Source organism: Adiantum capillus-veneris, chromosome 23 (assembly GCF_014529385.1).
Source record: "Adiantum capillus-veneris isolate H3 chromosome 23, ASM1452938v2, whole genome shotgun sequence".
Classification (NCBI taxonomy): domain Eukaryota; kingdom Viridiplantae; phylum Streptophyta; class Polypodiopsida; order Polypodiales; family Pteridaceae; genus Adiantum; species Adiantum capillus-veneris.
In genome coordinates, this window is record NC_140953.1 from 63,336,977 (window position 1) to 63,360,382 (window position 23,406).

Sequence of the window (23,406 nt, forward strand, 5' to 3'; positions counted from 1 at the left end):
TTTCATGTGAGTCTCTTAAAGCCTTTTGAAGGCGATGTGCCCGATGATGGGAAGCTAGATGTGCAACCCGAATTGGACGAAAACGAGCAGATACTCGTTCCAGAACAGAAATTGGCACAGAAAGAAAGAAAGAAGGTAAAGCAAACTGACGGTTCTTGGTTAAATTCAAGACCTACTTCGCAATGGATGCGAAGCGAATGAAGGAGGAAGACCAAGCAGATATTCCTCGGAATGTGAATCTTTACCTTGAAACTTTTGGTTTAGCATAGTCTACTCAAAATGGAACCCAGAATTCAGCTTGGCCGGAGATCTAGTGCAGTGGATTTGCACAAGAGGGGAGTTACTCCGCTCCTTTGTCAACAGATGCCTCGATTTTTTAATCCTAGAGTCACTGATGTCTCTTTGAGCTTCAGGGATATTGAGAGCTGATAGTATTCCGCTGAATGACTTTATGAAATGAAATTCCGAAAAAATATGAAACTCACTTTTCTTGACTTGTTTAAGTGCAGGAGCTGATAGACGAAATGAACTGACAGACGAAATGACTGCAGCATTTCGGTCTGAACGATCTCGAATAAACATGGTTGCAATAGGGGTTAGTCACTCGGACATCTGTAAGGTCCAAAGTGGATCTAGATGCGATTGCTAACAGCATTGCCGATAAATCATTGTCTAAGATCCAAATGAATGTTGAATGAGATTTGTCATGTGATGTCCTGTGATGTCTAGTGATGTCCTGTAATGTCGTGTGATGTGACTGTCGATTGGTACATGTGCTAGATGTGTGTTCCTAGTGCATAGGTACTAACAGTCAGTGTCTGCTAAGACAGTTTATGGCTTCTGTCTGTTTTGCAGGCGTAATTGAGGGCGATTACAATGCTTTCAAGAGGGAGGTATGTCACAAATTGGTGACGTGTCCTGCTTGGGCGACAGAGGACACCACGGTAGAAAATGCCGACGTGGCTACGGATTTCTGACGCGGCTAACACGTGGCACTGTCGTACGGAATCCCGTGATTTCCGGCAACTGTACGGACTCCTGTGTTTGGCGGGCTGATCAGCAATAGCTTTTGCTGCTTTAAACTACGCAATTGAAGAAAGAGAGAGAGAGAGAGAGAGAGAGAGAGATGGTGAAAAGCAAAAGGCTTTTGCTTTATTTTAAAAGCTTTTGATTTTCAGCTTTTGGGCTCTGCTTTTAGCATCCCTTGTAATCTATAAATAAGCAGGTAGGCCTCTCACAACTCAGAGCATCTGGACGCAGAGTCTGAGTGTGAGCGTTTGCCCACACACTTGTACTTTGAACACAGATTAATACATAAAGAAATACCGAGAGGGGCGCCAGTCTTTGGGGCAAATATCTCTAGGCACGGAACTCCGCTGGGCCAGTGTCGAATCAATTGTGAGCTGTGAACTGTTTTGAAGTGGTTATTTGTGCTATCGCGGTAGATTCTCGACTGGAGTGTCAAGTCTGTTACATAACGCAAACATCGTTTTCTTCATCAAGTAGCCATCCCGAATGGAGTATCACGTTACTACCTCCATATTCCGTATCCGAGTGAAAATATCTACAAAATCTGTATCTGTGGCACACTGATCGACCATATCCTAGAAGCTCCTATGATGTATCGCGGGAATAGCCAAAACCAACGGCTTCCGAGACAAAGCGTCTGCCACCAAGTTCTTATGTCCCTGCACATGGACAATCTGGAAGTGAAACTGTGACAAGATTGACAAGATGTTCGCCCACCGCATCTGCTTTTCCGATAGCTACTTCTATGACAAGAAGCAACGTAAACTCTGATGATCTTAAAGACCGTAAAATCCGCTCCGAGTAGGTAATGTCGCTACTGAGTAAGAGCATGGATAACCACCAAAAGCTCTCTCTCATTAATATGTGTTGTCAATTCCGGCCTTGAGAACAATCGGCTCTCGCAGGCAATGACATGGCCTTCTTGCATTAAGACCCCACCCAGACTTCAACCACAAGCATCACAATATACTTCAAATGACTTCTGCAAATCCAGCAAAGTCAAAACTGGTCCTATAGTCAATTTTTCTTTCAATGCCTAAAAGGCAGTCGTCTCTGTGGGTCCCCACGAGAAAAAGGACTCCTTTCTGTCTCAAAATATGCAAAGGGGAAGCAACCTCTGCAAACTTTCTAATGAACCGCCGCTAGTAAGAACATAAGCCCAAGAAACTTCTAACTTCATGGACATTCTGCAAATGGGGCCAATCATTGAAAGTCTCTATCTTGGCCGGGTCCATATGCACTCCTGCTGCCGAGAAGATGTGTCCCAAAAAGTGTATCTCTGAGCTCGGCTCACACGGTAAGGTGGCTAATTCGATGGTGTGCTTCCAAGTATCAAATCAATGGTATGATCCTCAGGACGAGCTGATAGCAACTCGCCTGACAGGACCTTTGAAAAGCAATCGGCATGAGAGTGGAGAAAATCTTGGCGTTCTTTTTTTTTTTGTCGAGGTCAAAACATATTCGACCTTCAATCATCATTCTGTTCTCTCCAGAAAATGAAGTAAAGAAACTGAATTTCATCAAGTACAATGGTTGTGCCCTTCATTTGTCAAAGTCGCGTTCTCGGCCCAATAGTCAACAACGGCAATTGTTCTTGTGGTACCAAGGGATTTTAAAGAGGACATCACAACCTCTTTACGTAGAAGTCCTCGTGCCCTAAACACCCCTAACATTGCAAACGAAGTTTTCCAATGATCGGTGTAATGGCAACATCCCATCCGGGTGCCCCTAGAACTACCTCCACCTGTGGCCTCAGCCTGTCGAGCGTAATCCCAAATCGAGCCGCCTATTCAAGCGAAAAGAAGTGGGTCTTGGCTCCTCCATCAAAGAAAATGAGGGCTTCCTGATCTTTCACTTTGCCCTAAATGCAGCAAAGTTTTGTACTTTCATTCATCTGATTCGGTTCGGGCCCCACGGAATGTGGTACTAGTTCTGCTTTCATCTGCCATTTCTTCCACGTTCCTCAACTGCTTTCGAACTCTCTGGCCTTTCTTCATCTTGTTCTTTCGGTGCCATTTTAGGGCACTTCGCGGAGATGTGTCCTTGTTCTCCGCATCCAAAACACTTCCCCTCTTTAATGTAGTTGGCTCTCTCCCGAGGAGTGAGTTGGGTCGTGCATCCTTATCTTTCTAATCTTGGGGTCTCTTCTTCTTTCTACTTTCATTTTTAGAAGTATGTTCTGTTTTCTGCGTCATGATCTCATCTACGGGGTAGGTCAAACTGCCCGAGTGAATGGCAAAGCCCCGTTTCCCATGACTCATCAATTTTTGAATAGAATCTGACTTTTGCTCTAAGCAGTGATGGATCTCCATAGGAAGTCCCAATCTGATCTTTAAATGAGATCTTCTTAAATGAAGAAGCGGGTAGAAAAGAGCTCCAAAATCTCTCGCAATATGCATCCAAGGTATCTTTCTTGGTCATCCGAAGATGGTTCCACACAGCTCGTATGTCGCGTTCGTACTCCTGAGTCAAACAAGAAGAAATAAAAAGCCTTTTAATTTCAGCCATTTAACTGGCGCTTTCTTGTTCAATAGAAGAGTGGACCACCATGTTCGAGCATTTCCCTTGAAGAGGTAGCCCTCCGAATCTTGGAGTGCTCTGAGTAATTACCTCCAAAGAAAGCTATATCAAACTGCTATATGAAGGCCAAAGCCCTCGAAGCATCTCGAAATCCATATATATAGATGTATATGTATATATAGATATACATATCTGTATATATACATATACATACATACATACATATATATATATACATATATATATATATATATATATATATATATATATATATATATATATATATATATATATATATATATATATATGTGTGTGTGTGTGTGTGTGTGTATATTAGAAAAGACATGCGCACAATAAGTTGACATAGCTTACTTGACTAAAACTTAAAACAAGTACTCAACTTTAAATAAAAAAGGATAAGACATCTTAAAAACTTAATCTTAGAAATCAAACTTCACAACAACTTCTAAAGGAACAAATTCTTCAGTCCTAACGCAAGCTAAATACGAAATCGAAAAATGAATACTACTACAAAACATACGAAGAAAATGCTGCAAATAACCAAAGAAGTACAAAGATCAAAACTTGACAATATGTAACCTCAACTTCGCTGCTTGTCTAGACAGGAAGAATACGATATATCCTCTCGCTTCAGTATTAGATGATAAATTCTATTTATCCAAGTATATTTTATATTGTTATGCGCTCTCGTTTCTGACACTGCAAGTTGGTACAGCTTATTCTGCATCTCTGAGTAGGATTCTGACCCTCTTTGTCCGTCCTTTAGGTCATGCCACGTCATCACTTTGTGACATACCCCCCTCTTGAAAGAATTGTAATTGTGGAGTACACCTACAAAACAACATAAGCCAAAAACCAGCTCAATAGACACTGACTCTAAGTACCGACGCACTAGACAGCGCATCTCGAGTACTTACACGAAGACGACAACCACTGAACATTTACATGGCATTCACATCACTATCCGCGTCAAGATCTTAGATAAGAATCATGATCATTGTAACCTATTTAGCAATCACATCCAAATCTCACCGATCTCTCGCGGATGTCTTGATTGACTAAATCTTGTTGCTATCATATCCACATCACTCCTCAGGTGAGCAAGACCCAAATGTTGCAATCATTTCGTCTTTCAAACATGCACTCAAACACAACACACATGAGAGAGCACATATAACAAATTCATTTAAGGAATTCCCATTTCAAAGTACTTTTCATAAAGTCACACAGCAAAATACTATCAGCTCATCAGTACCCTTGAAATCTCAAAAGAAATCGGTGACTTTATTCCATCTTAGTAATCTCGGACAAAGGAGTGGAGTAACTCCCCTCTTGTGCAGTACGCACCCCACCAGATTCAACCTGCTGATCATCGGTAACTCTTGGAATAGTCAAAGCTAGACCAAAAGCCTCAAGATAAAGCTCTAAAATCGGAGGAGTATCTGCTAGGTCCTCCTCCTTTGTCCATTTTGCATCCAATGCCAAATAGTTCTTAAAACTTGACTAAATATCGACATATCAGCTTACCTTTCACTTTCCTTTCCTTGCGAGCCAGTATCTGTTTTGGAATGAGAAACTCCTCTATCTTTTCCACCTCGGGTTGCTCCTTTGGCTCCCTATCCATAGGTACCTCACCTTTGAAAGGTCTCAACAAACTCACATGAAATGCATATACTTTCATAAGTTCAGAATAGTCTGAACTCACGAATTATAAGAGGGACTAAAGCACTCATAAAACTATAAAAGCAAGGGACGCAAGAAAAGAAAAGAAAAAACAAAAACAAACAAACTAAATCACTTTGTTTGCTACGAAACAAAACTAGATAAATACGAAACATTATTAACTTAAAAAAGTTTTTAGCAAAGGCATGCGTAAAATAAGTTGACGCAATTTACTTGACTTAAAATAAGTACTCAACTTGAAGCAAAAAAGGATAAAACATCTTAAAAACTTAATCCTAGAAATCAACTTCACACAACAATTTCTAAAGGAACACCTCAAGTAAGCTGAATATGAAATCGAAAAATGAATACTACTACAAACCTACGAAGAGCAAAGAACCAAACTTGACAATATGTGACCTCAACTTCTCTGCTTGTCCAACCAGGAAGAATAAGATTATCACCTCTATCATGCATAGCTTGGACAACAGCTATGACATCCCTACTCACGTCGTCAATGCCCAAGAGTAGATGCAGGTTTGTATAGAGGTCATTCATGCTTTGAATGTACTCTACAAAACCAACAAGCAAAGTTTCTATCACCCTCCGGAGGTGATGGGCATACTCAGCCATGATAAAGGCTAGCATTTGTCAAGCTATAGTAGAAATACTAGAAGCGCTAGAGATCAAAACAACAACATGAGTGTTATTAAGTCAAACAATAAGTGGGCTTTTTAGCCCCAACTTCTATTGAATTTACTACTGATTATCTTGAACATTCCAAAGAAAAAACATTAAAAATAAACGTACTACGATGCAAAAATGAATGAACGTTCGTTTTTCATGATTCTTTTGAATGAGTATCCTTTTTTAACTAGTAAAGAAATAAGATGGCAAGATTGAACAACAAAAGCAAATTTACTCGAACAAAGACGAGAAAATCTAAATAGCTGAGAGCAAATGACACCGTACTTAGCTAAAAGAGATATGTTCGAAGAAATGTGAGCCATACGGATGATATTTAGAATGGCATATTCTGGTTCAAGGCGCTTTTATCATAGATATCTACTTCTAATCCCAAGGGAGTCTGAAAAATCTTAAGGTCTAATAAGGCACAACAATCACTATTTGTGATACAGTTAAGTTCACAAAACTCCTTAGGATAAATTCCTGCGCCTACAAAACTCGAATTCAAGTACATAAAATCTTGAAAAGAAGGAACATCAAGAACAAAAAGGTCATCTACAAAGCGTCTTACATTGCATAACTTGTGCAAAAATATTGCGCAAGTGTTAGCAAGGACAAGACGCTCCATAAAATCAAACTCATAAGTAAAAAGATAGAAATTAGCAAGAAAAACAACACAATTGGTGCCCATAGGGATACATTGTTTGCTTGAAAAGAGAATCACCGATGGTTATATATAAATTGTCCAGAACAAAATCTAAAAAAGATATAATGTCAATGTCATCTACAATCCTGGTGAATCTCTTTCTTCCTTTGTCTACATCTACATTCTTACTTTTCAGCACTATGAATCTTCCAAGTATCTGGTAACTTCAGTTTGAAGGATACATCATTTATCTTTTCTTGAATCTGGAAAAGGCCATAGTATCGCATACTCAACTTTGGAAAAAGTTGCTCTTACTCTTTCGTTTCTGTAGGCGTGCCTTCTCAAACCGTAGAAGCACCCAGCTATCTTCCTTCGAGTGCAATTCATGTCGATGCTTCTCCACTGTCGCCTTCTGTCGTGCTTGAGACTTCTCAAGAGCCTCGCGCATCTTTGCAAAAGCAGTCTCCAGATCCTAAACATACTGGTCTGCTTCAAAAATCTTATCCTTGGGGGAGGAACCTTCTTAGCACTGTCGATGATCTCAAATCGCGCCTTCCCCATAGACGTATGTATTGTGTTGTTGTAGGGAAACTCCACCAAAGGCAAATACTTCTCCCATTGAGCCTTTTGATCAGAGATGTAAGACTTCAATAAGTCCAAAAACACTGAATTCGCTATCTCCGATTGCCCATCTGTCTGAGGGTAAATAGAAGACGAGAATTGTAACCGAGTAGCAATATTCTCTCAGATTACCCTCCAAAACAAACTAGTAAAACAAGGATCTCTATCTGAAACTATAAACTGAGGCATGACATGTAGTTGAAATATTTGTGAGACAAACAGTTTAGCCAAATGGTCTGCTTAACCGTCTTCTTAACCGGTACAAAATGAGGCTGCTTGCTAAATCTGTCGATGACTGTCAAGATGCCATCGTATCCACTCTGAGTCTTGGGAAGATCAAAAATGGTTTTACTTTCCCAAGGTCGGCTAGGTATAAGTAAAGGTTGCAAAAGACTTGTTGCCTTATACATGTCAAACTTGACCTTCTGGCATACTAAACAAATGCAAACAAACTCGTCAACGTCCTTTTTGAGCCTCATCAGTAGAAAAACCGTTCTACACCTTTCAAGGTGGTTTCTATGCCACAATGGCCTGAAGTAGGTGGACAGTGGCACTACGTCAAAACCTTATATCCACAAAGCTTGTGTAACAAAAGTTTTTTCGCATCAAATAGCTTTTCTTGAGAGAATAGTACGTAACAACTTCCCCACTCTGTAATTGATCAAAGATGTCTACAAAATCCGGACTGATCTACCATATCCTCGAAGCTGTGGTGATGAACTGCCGAGATAGCCAAAACCAAGGCTTACGAGACAATGCATCCGCCACCACATTCTTCTGTCCCTGATTATGCATAATCTGAATGTGAAATTGGGACAAAATGTTTGCCCACCGCATTTGCTTATCTGAAAGCTATTTTTAAGATAAGAAATAGCGTAAGCTCTTTCTCATAAATATGTGCAACCTGTTCTAGTTTGGAAAACATTATGCTCTCATAAGCTATCACATGGCCCTCCTGCATTAGGACCGCACCAAGACTGCGATCACAAGCATCACAATATACCTCAAATGGCTTTTGCAAGTTTGGCAAGACCAACACTGGGCCATTTGTCAACTTCTCCTTGAGAGTCTTAAAGGCTGCAATCTCAGATGGTCCCCATGTGAAAGGAATGTAACAGACTTAGACACTCCAAGTCAAGAATCAACCGCAGCAGCACCAAATAACCACTTCAAAACAAGTCACAGATCACAATAGATGTACACTGGCCCGGCGGAGTTCCGTGCCTAAAGATATTGGCCCCAAAGACTGGCGCCCCTTTCGGTATTTCTTTTTGTATTAATCAATCATCAAAGTATAAGAGAGCAGTTAGGGTTTCACTCTCAGACTCTGCGTCAAGATGCTCTGAGAAGTGAGGCCCTCACCACTAATTTAAAGATTACAAGGGATGCCCAAAAGCAGAGCCCCAAAAGCTTTTAAAATAAAAAGCATCAGTTCTCTCTCTCTCTCTTAGAGAGTCTTTTCTCTTTTTTATAAAAAAAAAGCAAAATTCGCGTCGCTCGTCATTTTTTTATTTATTTTTTTAAAATATCTGCCTCCGCGATTTCCAAAAATTAGGGTTTCTGGCAGAAATTAGGGTTTTTGTTGTCCGCCACGTCATAGCTTTGTGACATACCCCCCTCTTGAAAGCATTGTAATCGACCGCGATTACGCCTGCAAAACCGACAAAAGCCATAAACCGTCTTAGCAGACACTGACTGTTAGTACCTACGTACTAGGAACACACATCTAGCACATGTACAAAATCGACAGTCACATCAAACGACATCACAGGACATCACATGACATTCAACATTCATTCGGATCTTAGACCATGATTTATCGGCAATGTAGCTAGCAATCACATCTAGGTCCAATCGGGACCTCATCGATGTCCGATTGACTGACCCCTATTGCAACCATGTCTATTCGAGATCAATCAGACCAAAATGCTGCAGTCATTTCGGCTATCAGTTCCTGCACTCACAAGAAGTCAAGAACAAATCAGTATCATTATCAGGAATTCCATTTCATAAAGTCATCCAGCAGAATACTGTCAGCTCTCAGTATCCCTGAAGCTCAAAGAGACATCAGTGACTTTAGTATCAAAATCAAGGCATCTGTTGACAAGGGAGCGGAGTGACTCCCCTCTTGTGCATCCCACTGCACCAGATCTTCGGCCAAGCTGAATTTCTGGGTTCCGTTTGGAGTAGACTATACTAAACCAAAACATCGAGGTAAAGTTTCACAATCCGAGGAGTATCTGCTAGGTCCTCCTCCTCCATCCACTTCGCATCAAATGCAAGAAAGTTCTTCAACTAAACCAAGAACCGCCTTCGGACTTTACCTTTCTTCGTATCGTTATGTGCCAAAATATGTTCAGGAACAAGGATCCCCTCGTTTTCTTCCACTTCGGGTTGCTCATCAAGCTCCCCATCATCAGGCACATCACCCTTAACAAGGTTCAAGAGACTCACATGCAATGCATTATGAATCCTCCAAGTATTTGGCAATTTCAATCGGAAGGAGACATCATTTATCTTGTCAGTGATCTGGAAAGGTCCGTAGTATCGCATACTAAGCTTTGGAAAAAGCCTCTCCTTTCCCTTTTTCTTTCGTAGGCATGCCTTCTCAAAACATAAGAGCACCCAATCATCCTCCTTCAATTTCAAGTTGCGACGATGGCGATCCGCTGCCTTTTTCTGTCATTCTTGAGACTCCTGCAAAGTCTCGCGAACCTTGGCAAAAGCCGTATCCAAATCTCGCCAATATTCATCCGCTTCAAATATCTAATCTTTCGTGCTCAAGAAGGATGGAACCTTCGCAGTAATTTCAACAATCTCACATGGCGTCTTCCTCGTCGAAGAGTGTATCGTGTTATTGTAGGCAAATTCCACCAAAGGTAAGTTCTTTTTCCATTGAGTCTTCTGATCCGAGATACAAGACTTCAATAAATCTAAAATCACTGAATTGGCAATCTCAAATTGCCCGTCACTCTGCAAGTGGAACGATGACGAGAACTGCAACCGCATGCCAATGTTCTCCCAAGTTGCCTTCCAAAACAAACTCATAAATCTGGGGTCTCTGTCGGAGACAATCGTCTAAGACGTGCCATGTAATCGGAAAATCATCGTGATCCTTCTGTGTTCTTGGGAGATCAAAAATGAAATCCATTGCAATACTTTCCCAGGGGTGGGTGGGTATGGGTAAAGGCTGTAACAATCCCTGTGCCTTATGCTTGTCAAACTTGACCTTCTGGCATACCAAGCAACTGCGCACAAACTTTTCCACATCCTTTTTGAGCCTCGGCCCATAGAAGTATCTCTCTACCCCCTTCATGGTGGTAGCAATGCCGCGGTGACCCGTAAAAGGTGGACAGTGGCATTCAATCATAACCTTATCCCTCAACGGTTGTGTAACGCACAACATAGTCTTTTTCATCAAGTAGCCTTCCCGAAGGGAGTATCCAACTCTTGTCTCCCCATCCCGTATCCGTGTGAAAATATCTGCAAAATCTGTATCCGTGGCATACTGATCGACCATATCCTCGAAGCTCCTATGATGTATCGCGGAAACAGCCAGAACCAACGGTTTCCGAGACAAAGCATCTGCCACCACATTCTTTTGTCCCTGCACATGGACAATCTAGAAGTGGAACTGTGACAAGATGTTCGCCCACCGCATCTGCTTTTCCGAAAGCTGCTTCTGTGACAAGAAGTAGCGCAAACTCTGATGGTCTGTAAAGACAGTAAAATCCGCTCCGAGTAGGTAATGCCGCCACTGAGTAAGAGCATGGATAACCGCCAAAAGCTCTTTCTCATAAATCTGTGCTGTCATATCCGGCCTAGAGAACAAACGGCTCTCGTAAGCTATAACATGGCCTTCTTGCATCAAGACCGTACCCAGACTACGACCACAAGCATCACAATATACTTCAAATGACTTCTGCAAGTCCGGCAAAGTCAAAATAGGTCCCGTAGTCAATTTCTCTTTCAATGTCCGAAAGGCAGTCACCTCTGTGGGTCCTCACGAAAAAGGTACTCCTTTCTGTGTCAAGGTATGAAAAGGGGAAGCAACCTCTGCAACATTTCGTATGAACCGCCTGTAGTACGAACACAGTCCCAAGAAGCTTCTAACTTCATGGACATTTCTCAAGTCGGGCCAATCACGGATAGTCTCTATCTTGGCCTGATCCATTCGCACTCCTGCTGCTGACACAATGTGTCCCAAAAAGTGTATCTCTGGTAGGAAAAATTCACTTTTCTTTGCATTAATCACTAACTTGTGATCTCGTAATGCCTGAAAGACCTGAAGCACATGATCTCTGTGTTCTGCCTCATTCTTGGAGAAAACACTGATGTCGTCAAAGAAAGTGCCAACAAATAGCCTGTACTCTCGAAAAATCATGTCCATCATCCGGTTAAATGTCGCAGGAGCATTGGTTAAGCCAAAAGGCATCACCAAAAACTCAAATAACCCAAAAACTGTCTTGTAGACATCTCCTGGCGCTATCCTGATCTGATGATATCCACTCTTCAAGTCAATCCTGCTGAAGCACGACGATCCCTGTAGCCTGTCAAGTATATCATCGATCCTAGGAATCGGAAATCTGTTCTTGATGGTGATTTTGTTGAGAGCGCTATAATCGATGCACATTCTCCAAGATCCGTCTTTCTTCAAAACCAACAACACTCGAGAGCAATACGGTGAAGTACTAGGCTGGACAAGACCCTTATCCAAGAGGTCTTTCACTGGGTTCATAATCTTTTCATTCTGTACTCGGCTCACACGATAAGGTGGCCGATTCGGTGACGTGCTTCCAGGTATCAGATCAATGGTTTGATCTTCAAGCCCTCTGAAAAGCAATCGGCATGAGTGTGGAGAAAAATCTTGCCGTTCTTTTGATTAGGTCAAAACATGTTCAACCTTTATCCAGCGTTCAGTTCTCTCCCAAAAGAATGAGTAAGAAACTGAAGTTCATCAAGTACAATCTCTAAGCCCTTCGTTTATCAAAGTCGCTTTCTCGGCCCGGTAGTCAACCACGGCGTAGTTCTTGTGGTATCAAGGGATCCTGAGTAGAACGTCACTCGCGTGCCCTGAACACCCCTGTCATTGCAAACAAAGTTTGCCAATGCTCGGTGTAATGGCAACATCCCATCCGGGTGCCAGTCGAACTACCTTCGCCTGTGGCGTTAGTCTGTCGGGCGTAATTCCAAATCGAGCCCGCCAATTCCAAGTGAAAAGAAGTTGGCCTTGGCTCCTTCAAAAGAGCTTCCTGATCCTTCACTTTGCCCCAAAAGCCGCAAAGTTTGTACTTTCATTCATTAGATTCGGTGCAGGTCCCACGCCATGTGGTACCAGTTCTGCTTTTTTCTATCTGCCTTTTCTGCCACATTCCTCAGTTGCTCTCGAACTCTCAGACCTGTCGTCGTCTTTATCATTCTGTTCTTTCTGTGCCTTTTTAGGACACTTCGCAGAGATATGTCCATGTTCCCCGCATCCAAAGCACTTCCCCTCTCTGATGAAGCGAGCTCTCTCCTCAGGAGTAAGCTTGGGTCGTGCATCCTTTTTCTCTGGGTTGCTCTTTTTCTTTCTACTTTCATTCCCATAAGTCTGTTCGGCTCGTTGTGTCATGGCCTCATCTGTGGGGTAGGTCAGACTGCCAGAGTGAATGGCAAAGCCCCGCTTCGCATGACTCATCAACTCCTGAATAGAAGCTGACTTCTGTTCCAAGCAGTGATCTCGGATCTCTATAGGTAGACCCAAGGTAAACCGCTCAATCTGTTCTCTGAATGAGATCTTCTTGAATGAAGATGCGGGTAGAAAAGAGCTCCAGAATCTCACAATAAGCATTGATTGTATCTTTCTTGGTCATCCGAAGATGGTTCCAAGCAGCTCGTATATCTCGTTCATATTCTTGCATCAACCAAGAAGAAATAAAAAGCTTCTTAAATTTCAGCCATTTAACTGGCGCAGTCTTGTTAAAAAGAAGCGTGGACCACCAAGTACGAGCATTCCCCTTAAGGTAAGAGGTAGCTCTCCGAATCTTGGAGTGCTCTGAATAGCGTCCTCCCGCGAAAGCGATGTCAAACTGCTGTATAAAAGACAAAGCCTTCGAAGCATCTGAGTATCTTGAGAAAGTATCAAACTTGATCGAGTGGCCACCTTCCTTAAACTCCCGGACTTTCTTGCTTTTATCTTGGAGAAAGTCATACCGGTTGGCTTTGTAAAAATTCTTCTTGTTCGCATAAAAGTTTCCGTCATCGGAATCTAAGCTGTCTGTAGACGAGTCCTCAGTAGAACTGTCAGTCTCTGGGCGAGATTTAGCCTTCTTTGCCTTTCTCTTGCCCTTTCCAAAGCGTTGCTTCTTGCTTCGCTTTTTACCTTTTCTGTCTTCTTCGCTCGAATCCGAGGAGCTAGAAGAACTGTCAGAAGAAGAAGAAGAAGAAGAACTACTGGGTACTCCTTCAAATCGAACACACTTCTTCTGTTTTTTTTGCCTTGTCAAAAAGTCGACCGACGACCCAAATATCCCGGGAAGCCAGTGCCTTTCTTCTACTTTTTGCCGTGCTTTTTGTCATTCTTTTGCACGTCGAAAAGTTGAGCAATCCGTGCATCAACCACGTTCTCCAGTTCCTTCTCCGTATATTTCTTGGAGGCAGAAGGTTTCTTGAGAGCGGGTTTCGGGAGAGGTGTTGTGGTTCTTTGCCACTCCATCTGTACCTCTTCCAAAGAGGTCTGGTTCATATATTTTGCCATCTTCGGGTCCTTGGCAAAATTGAGCATCATCTTTGTTGCATCGCCAATCAATTGACGACGCTCCATCTCTCGTTGCTCCGCCTGAGTAGGCCGAGGCGGGCCATACTCTGTCTGAATCTTCGTTGTGATCCCAGCCCGCATCTCCAAATGCAGAGGGAGTCGACTGATCATTGCCTGAAGCCATAGGTGCCGCGGAAAAAAAAAAATCGGGGATCGGATTTCCCGTAGAAGAGAAATCGGTAGTGCTCTGATACCACTGTAACAGACTTGGACACTCCAAGTCAAGAATCAACCGCGACAGCACCAAATAACCACTTCAAAACAAGTCACATATCACAATAGATGTACACTCGCCCGGCGGAGTTCCGTGCCTAGAGATATTGGCCCCAAAGACTGGCGCCCCTTTCGGTATTTCTTTTTGTATTAATCACTCATCAAAGTACAAGAGAGCGGTTAGGGTTTCACTCTCAGACTCTGCGTCCAGATGCTCTGAGAAGTGAGGCCCTCACCACTAATTTAAAGATTACAAGGGATGCCCAAAAGCAGAGCCCCAAAAGCTTTTAAAATAAAAAGCATCAGTTCTCTCTCTCTCTCTCTCTCTCTCTCTCTTAGAGAGTCTTTTCTCTTTTTTTATTAAAAAAAAGCAAAATTCGCGTCGCTCATCATTTTTCAAAGAAAAAAAATTCAACCTCCACGATTTCCGAAAATTAGGGTTTTTGGTAAAAATTAGGGTTTTTGGTAGAAATTAGGGTTTCTGTTGTCCGCCACGTCATCACTTTGTGACAAGGAACCCCTTTCTAGGTCAAAACATGTAGAGGAGAAGTAATCTCCGCAAATTTTCAAATCGACCGCCGGTAGTAAGAACGCAATCCCAAAAAGCTTCAGACCTCATGAACATTCTTCAAATCTCGCCAATCTCGAATGGCGTAAACCTTGGGCAGATTCATTTTGAAAGACGATGTGTCCAAAAAAGTGAATCTCTTGTAAGAAAAACTCGCTCTTCTTCCCATTCACCACCAAACGATGCTGCCTTAGTGCCTGGAAAACCTGTAACAGGTGGTATCAATGCTCTGCCTCATTCTTGGAGAATGAGGCTCTTTCTCATAAATATGTGCAACCAGTTCTAGTTTGGAAAACATTATGCTCTCATAAGCTATAACATGGCCCTCCTACATTAAGACCGCTCCCAAACTGCGACCACATGCATCACAATATACCTCAAATGGCTTTTGCAAGTCTGGCAAAACCAACATTGGGCCAGTTGTCAACTTCTCGTTGAGAGTCTTAAAGGTTGCAATCTTAGATGGTCCCTGTGTGAAAGGAACCCCTTTCTATGTCAAAACATGTAGAGGAGAAGCAATCTCCGAAATTTTCGAATCAACTGCCGGTAGTAAGAACACAAACCCAAAAAGCTTCGGACCTCATGAGCATTCTTCAAATCTGGCCAATCTCGGATGGTCTCAACCTTGGTCCAAAGTTACTTGGAACGGGGAGCTCCGGAACCCTATCAGAACCGGGAACGGGAACGTCGGAATGGTCCACTAAAAAAAGTTGAGATCAGCCTCTAAACAACCTATAAGTTAGTAAACAACTATAAGCCAAGCTTCTAACATCTAGTTGCACAATTAGAATCACGTTTAGGCATGTTTCAACATGTCGCTTGTGCGTGTTAGTGGTTGCCAATGTAAATTGTAATGAGACACCTCATAACATACTAAGCGCATCACAGATAACATCATCTAGGAAGTGCAAAGTTCAATAGACAAAAAGATGGAGCAAAAAGACCATGACTATACGTTCAAGCGTGGCTTATAAGGCCATCCAAGGCACTACAAAAAGGTGAGCACTTAGAACTCAAAGAAAAGATAAGAGTCGAGGCTCAAGAGTCAAGACTAGCCACTAGGGACTCAAGAGCTCAATACATAGATGCCAAAATGCCAAAATGAAAACATGTCAAGGCTCAAGGACCACAAGAGCCACTAGCCTACCAGTTTGTAGTGGTGGAGATCATGGATGACATCCTAAACCTCATCTGCAACAACAGGCTCGTCCGCATCATCCACCTCACGCACAACTCCTGTAGATCCACTTGTCACGTGCGCACTTCACTTGCGTCACGTGGACACGCTTCTGCCATGGTTTAGCATAAGTCATAGCCTAACTTAGGACTCAGCCCGGCACTTTGTGAGCCTCTAGCAGGACGTGCATGCCTAGGCCGGTCACAGTTGCATACCCTCTCTTGCACAGTCACTTAGCATGAGCATTTTTAAGAGCGTTAAACCCTTTTTGCCAAAGTACACATTTTTTCACTTATTTATTAATAAGTGACTTTTGTTGAAAAGGTAGGTAGGTCAAATTGCTTAAGATCTATAAAAGAAACCCATTGGGCACTCAGTAGAAGCAGAAGAAGTAGGGACACAGAAAGGGCAGGCACCGCAGCACACCCGCAAGCACCCTCAGGCTCCCTAGCGTTTTCTCAGCAGTTTAGCCCAGCGTTTTCAACATCAGCAAATCAGCATTTTCAGCCATCAGCCCTTAGCTTCGCAGATCCTCCCCGTCCCGTGGCAAATCCTTGCCACATCGGCCAAGCAAAACCCAGATCAGCCTAGCGTTTTCAATTCCAATTAGATCAACCTAGTGTTTTGCATTTTCAGCCATGACAGCCTGGCGTTTTTGCATTTCAGCATTAGTGCAACTCGGTGGTGGCAAATCCAAGCCACAATAGCGCAGCAGTAGCAGATCCCCAACAGAGGCCTAGCGTTTTCAGTTTTCAGCCTTGACGCCGTCGTCATCGACACCATCGTCGTCGTCGACATCGTCATCGTCATCAGAATCCCTATCTTGACGATGACACCTTCGTCATCGTCATATTCATTTCCCTCATCATTGAACCTTTGGAAAGGACTCCGGAACCAAACCTCGGTCCATCAGCATCGGTAACGTTTTCACCAGAGTCAATGTTTGGGGAACAACTCTTGCTACAGCAGGCAGAGTCAGCACTATCTAGTATAGAGCCCATGCTGATATTCGGCAATCGTAGTAAGGCTAGACATGACCCTTACACGGTGTTTGCATCGCCAGCAGTACCCACGCCTGAAGCTCTGATACACTGTCACAAGAACGGGCACCACGTGCCAACGGAAAAGAACAGACTAAACAAATTTAAGCACTTCACATAACAACTGAACCGAAAGAGATAGAGAGTGTACGACACACGAAATGGGAAGTGGCAGAGTTCCACCCCAAGAGAGCACTGGCCAAATCCTTGGCGCCCCTTTTGGTTTTTCTTTATATTGCTTGAACTCGGTACATTGCTAGTACTCCATCCTCTGCACCTTCACAATGAAGCGTGCCAGAGAATGAGCCCTTGGCTCATATTTAAAGGCCATTGGCCATGAAAAGCAGTTACATGAAAAGCTTTCAAACTCAAAATCAATTGGTCCAAAAGCTACCAGCGCGTTTTGTAGAAATTGGTACAGCTACCACGTCATCAACATAAAACTCAAAAATCCGCCAGCATGTCAACATAATTTTCAGACGTCCGTATAGTTGCGACGTCATCATCTTCTACCCAAAGATTTTTGTGTGTGTGTGCGCGCATTGGTCCTGCTTTATTTTTAGGTCTTTAGGTCACTTGGGCCCCATCGGACGGGGTCCCATAAGTTGGTGGGAACTTCTTCTGCTTCTTCTTCCTCTACTGCTGTTGCTTCTTAGGGTTTAGGCCCCTCCGCCCGGATGTGCAGGTTGGCTCCGTTCTTCAATGGCTTGACACGTCAACAGTTTGTGACATTGGGTCTGGTGAACAGTTTGCCCTACCGAAGCATAAGGGAGTTTATAACTCAAAATTCTTCCGTGCACAAGGAACCAAGCAACCAAGCATTTAAAGAAGTTGCACATCACCTAGCGCTATCAAAAGAGAAGCCTAGCTTTTCCAGTTTTCGCATCAGCCTCAACGTTCTGTTGGGAATCGCCATATCAGCACCAACGTTTTCGAATCACCACCAATGTTTTTAGATTAGTACCGACGTTTTCGCATCGACGTCAACGTTCTCGGATCGTCTCCAGCATTTTCAAAACACCAGCCAATGTTTTCAGATTTAAGCCCCTTTCCATCGTCAATAACGGCTTGGATCTGCCTTCACCGTCTTCCCACTACGGTTCAGTACTTCGATAGCCCCCCTCGGCCATTCCCTCACCGGCATCGAGTGCTCCATTGCTGTCCATCATCGGCATCGTCGCCATCTGCGTTTTCAGCCCTTCATTCCTCACACACTGGGAGTGAAATTCAGACCTATACCTGGGGAGGGGGGGGGGGGGGACCCTTGGTGGCCATCCGCAATCCCACATCGAGAAGGATCCAAAGGTGCATCAGATCAGCCCCGGTGATGCCTCGCCATGAGGAGTTACCCCCGTGATAGTCATCGTTTGTCAATAGAGCTGTACTTGAGGTATTGCATGTGTGTCCATTCCATTTACGCAATAAGAAGCAAATACCACATCGGCAACGGTATGGGGGACCCTCGAGACGGTTGGTTGGGAACCCATCAAGTGTCATTCTCCTCTCTCTCTCTCTCTCTCTCTCTCTCTCTCTCTCTCTCTCTCTCTCTCTCTCTCTCTCTCTACACATCTCTACCCCGCACTCTCTCATTCCCTCTCTTCAAGGGAAAAGTAAAAGGAACCATCATTCAAGCCAAAAGGAATCTCTAATGCAAGGAAAGAAAGAAAACCTAGATCTTCACCCTTTCAATTCTGCTGCACCTGACACGCTGGCTGATCTCCTGCCTTCGGCTGAAAACTAAAAACAATGGTACAGATGGCTGGATCTGTGATGGTACGACGAGGTTATGGCTAAAAACTTAAAATGCTAATATTGATGGCTTGTTCTGGTGCAAAAACGCCACAAATGTAGAGGTACTGTGGGTACTCGGTGCTGGTACTGAGGGTATTGACTTATGTTTGAGAAGCGACCCCTAGGGTCACTTATATATGGGATTAAAGTTGGGTCGGGCAATGCCAATAAAAATCCCACAATTTCTAAAATTGTCACTTATTAATGAGTCGAAAAACTCACTTGAAAGAGACAATGGCTATGCTCATGTGAAATCAGAGGGTATGCAACGAGGGTATGCAACTAATCTAAAGTGCCTGGATATGCAAGTCCTACATACAAGCTCACAAGGGTGCCAGAACACTTCCTAGGCTATCCTAAACCCTAGAAATAGGAGTTACCTTGTCCACATGCACATAGGGTTAGATGTGCACGTGATAGGGAACGAAGGGAAGGGGGTTTCCTCACAAAGTAACGGCTTGGCACACCTGCATCAGAACGGACAAAGTTGTGTAGAGTGCAAGGATCCTTTAGCAAAGTCCTTCATCTTACATACAAAATCCTCTATTGATATCTATGAATCTCTTGCATATCTATTCCTTAAAAATCTTATTAGGTCATATTAGCTCCCTAAATCCCAAAGCCCTATTTTAAATATTTAAAGACCTTACACGCCTCCACTCTTTGTTCATGAGACCTTGATGCGCTCATCTTTCAATAAGCCCTCCAACACATAAGACGTGGATAAGCTTTCAAATTTTTTACGACCACAAGTTAATTCGACATTAAAAACCCCCTTACGTACATCCCTTTATTTTCCTTGAGCGCTATAATTATTGCTTTTTATAATTGTGAGAGTGTTGGGCTCTTTGGTACTCCATGATTAAAGAGGAGGAGAAGCAAGGAGGAAAGGATCATTTGGTCATCACTCACCCAAATTGCGCATTCAAAAAATGGGTCGACCAAATTATCAGAATTTTCCATAGTGTTGTACAAGCTGACTTCGTGAAAATAAAATATGAAAACTTCAGATGGTTTGAGAAGCAACATGCTCCAATTTCCGAGCACTAGATTTTGATGGAATTCCACGAGCCATGACAACATAAATCATACCTGCAAGGAGTAGCTGACCGAGAACATCAGCTATTTTTGGTAGATGGCGAGGCGTATCTTTACATAACAATGGAAGACCTCGGATTGCCTGCACTCGTATCTGTAGAAAACTTGATCGACATGAGTCTACAATTTTATTTGGTCGTATCAAGAAAACTCAAAACACTTGGAGAATCAACCAAATATAAGCTCAATAGTCATGCTCTTTAACACCCAGTTTGCCAATGGTAACCAGTACTACTAGAGGCATCTTGACCAAGTTGCACTTGCAAGCTTTAAAGCAAATAACTCTTGCCCCCTCTTAACTCTAGCATGACATCCACGAGAGCATTTTCACTTCTAATGGGACCTGTACAGCAGGTTTCACGACTTGACTAGTCACTGCCAAACATCATTGGGCTTCCACAAAAAACTGAGCTTCACGAAAATGCACGGGTACACATGATAGGCCATTATCATTTCCACTCCAACAGTCCATGCACAATTTAGCTGTATACTTTCATGCCGGTTCATTATCAACCTCCAGAAAGTTCGATGTTAAAAGAACTATAAGAAGGTCTGATATTGTTTTCCCAGATCGATAGAGCACCCAGCTGAAAACATCTGGTCTGCCTTTCCAATTTTATAGAGATAGAAAAATCACAGATAACTTATCCTCAAGCAATAACTGATGCAAAAGACATGAAAGACTGAAAGATGAAAAGTTGAACTCTAAGGATCCTATATGCCAATCATATTGAGATGCCCCAACCTTACAATCAAACCTGACCCACAGCACTGATCCACATAATTGAGTGATTCATAGGGATAACTATTTAAACTAATCAGAACTTTTGTGTATGTCTTTTACCGCCCAGCTTGTCGTTGCTTCTCGGAAGGCCTCCTCATATGAACTCTCAAGGCCTTTAAAGAAAGCAGCATTCAGACCAATAAGCCACAGTGCTGGAAGATCTTCATCAGTAACAAAAATCCTACTGAGATAAAATCCCTGCCCCCTCCATTAATTTGATATGTTGGGCGACGAGTGTGTGTTTTTCCTGGACTTCATGCACTGTTGAAGAATCAATCTTTACTATTGTCAGAACAATAAGTCACTACCATGGGTAAGTTATGATCATGGAGCCCATCAGAAAAACAACCCTTCTAAGTATGTGTTGTCCCTCAACTAGAGCCACCTTTCCATGACATGTGAAATTAAGCATCACACGAGATCCTCCGAATTCTTTGCCACAGCATTGTGACTTTAGAGGCTACAACATCAGGGGAGCGTGGGTAACTCTTCCACTCATTGCTTGCAACAAAGAGTACTATCTGGTAGAGATGTCCCACCCAAAAATTAACCCATGCATTATGAAACTTCTGCATCTATACTCTCTGGTAAGCAGAGGAAGAGCTGGTCACAAGAAAACGTATCCTGCTTTCATGTGGGAAATCTCAGTGTTTTTAGAACCACTTATGACTCGAACCCTCCAGATTATTGCACAGAAATGAACAATTTAGCCATTCCAATCGCAAGAAGTTGAAAAAATTGAACTTCGAGGAGGCCAACAATCTGCATAGCAAAGCGTCACCCTGGAACTTCTTCTGCCAATGCCTTTACCATGCTCGTAAGTTTCGCTATGCTGTCTACAAAGTTTTCTCTTGTAGCTTGTTAACGTTACTCCTCTAACAGTTTCGTATATGACTGAAAGTGTTCTGGCATTAGCGAGCTCCAAAATCATCCTCTACTACGTCTCAAAGGCAGCTCTTGCTTGCTGACCACTTAACTAAATTCACCCCACCGAGGAAAAGAAGACTCACCCCTAACTCATCTTCTTCGCACAAGTCCAGCTGTGCATTGATGGCTTCAGAAGAAAGACTGGGAAAGTGTTTTAAAAAGCGCGGGATAAGTTGAGCAGCAAGCTGCTTACTCTTGCTGCTCCCCTTGGCTGCTTCTATAATTCCTAGGTAATCGCTTTCATCCTGCGAATGAAAAGGAGAAGGTTTCAGAGTCCATGGCAAAACAAACTGCAAAAGTACGAGCTTTTACAAAAAATGGCAAACACCCAAGGAAGAAATGCAGACAAGAAGCATGTCTTTTGATAGATATGCAGGTGCAAACTGAGGCATGCAGAAATCCGATGTACAGAACAAGCAAGTGACATGAAGAAGACCATAGAGGAGCTCGCCACGCTGCAAATTGACGCTCACCTTTGTTCCTGAAGCTTCTGCAAGGCGCTGTCCATACTCGTAAAGCTTCTCAACAGCGGCTGCTTCGTCCGGAGGATTCATGGGAAAGCAAAGCAAAACACAAGACGAGGCTCTGGTGTAGCAGACTGGAGCTAGGGTTCTCGTGTTGTCGAAAGTCGAAACGCAGAAGTCTTAGGAAGATGAGTACCTGTGAAGTTCCTGCTATAAATTAACCAGCTCGCACGAAGGCGAGGAACGTAGGTACTTCGTTCTCACAAGGTGTGCGTGTGACAGGGGGGGCGGGGGGTCTTCCGCAAATGGGTTCGGTTATTCGATGTGTTCGAATCTTATTACTCAGTGCTGCCTTATCAGATGGCATTTGGGCACGCATGGTTTTTGGGGCTACTTTGGTTTTGATAATCTCAGGATTGGATTTAGGGCTACTTTGGTTTTGGTAATCTCTGTAACATTTAATGGCCTAGTAACTTATGTGTAGCGGAAAATAGCATGAACATAGTGAGCATTTCATTAGAATAGATTCCTAATGATAATAACAAGAGTGCTTGGGTGGAGAAAGCAACAAAAAGCATAACACCTAGTTAGATAGCATGAACAATACTTCAAAAGAGAGAGAAATTAAGCAATTGACAACAGTTGAGGACCGGATTTGCATGGAGCCGGTCCCCCCTCCAAATGGCTTTGTATTATGGTTTCTCCCATCAAGAGAGACATTTTACAATACAATGTTCCTTCAATACTAACTCTCTCTCTCGTTGTCGACCCCCCTTGCTAATTACTCATGCTAGCATCCTATTGGACCTCCCCAGGCTTAGCCAATGACAATTAAGCAGCATAAGTGATAGCCTTCTAACATGTGTCCCCCTTTCCCCTTTTGTGAGAGCTTTAGGTAATTTAATAATTCAATTAAACTCTCATTGGACCCCTTTGCCTCCTGGCCAATAGGAATCATCCAAGCCATTGGGCTGTTGAATGCTCATTGGTCCCCTTGGGAGACTGTCCAATAGTCTTCTAAAGAGCTTAATTCTTATTGATTCTTTATTAAGTATTTTTAAATTAATATAACTAGATTTACTCTAGCCTAATTCTCATTGGTCCACCTCCAAGGCCATCCAATAGGATTTGAGTACACCTTGTGGGCATCTGGGCTAGGGAGCTGACATGTGTCCCTCTTTCCCCTTGTGTACAAAGGGAGCTTGTGTGTGTGTGTGTATGAGTTTCTCTCTCATCCCCTACTTCTTGGGCTCGCCCCCCCCTATGTAGGGCTTGACAAAGACTTTTGGGACACACACAAAGCATCCAATTTTCCCTAAAGTTGACCTTTGGACACAACCTTTGAATTTTGGAACCTTAGCA

General features: G+C 43.0%; 1 protein-coding gene across 2 annotated transcripts in view; it reads right to left on the reverse strand.

Moving 5' to 3' along the window:
- LOC147427880 (apoptosis inhibitor 5-like protein API5) overlaps nucleotides 1–22,352 on the reverse strand; it is a 59,487-nt gene extending 37,135 nt beyond the window's left edge. Inside the window, exons 1-3 of one of the 2 annotated variants that reach the window (XM_086496338.1) lie at nucleotides 22,054–22,352; nucleotides 21,664–21,825; nucleotides 19,864–19,963 (exon numbers count right to left, since the gene is read on the reverse strand). In XM_086496338.1, the coding sequence (XP_086352464.1) occupies nucleotides 19,864–19,963; nucleotides 21,664–21,825; nucleotides 22,054–22,134 (343 nt within the window). In that variant the 5' untranslated portion in view covers nucleotides 22,135–22,352. Of the gene's footprint in view, nucleotides 1–19,863; nucleotides 19,964–20,713; nucleotides 20,832–21,663; nucleotides 21,826–22,053 lie in introns of those variants that run through there. The other variant, XM_086496339.1, reaches the window with a different exon arrangement.
- Nucleotides 22,353–23,406: the final 1,054 nt, after the last annotated feature.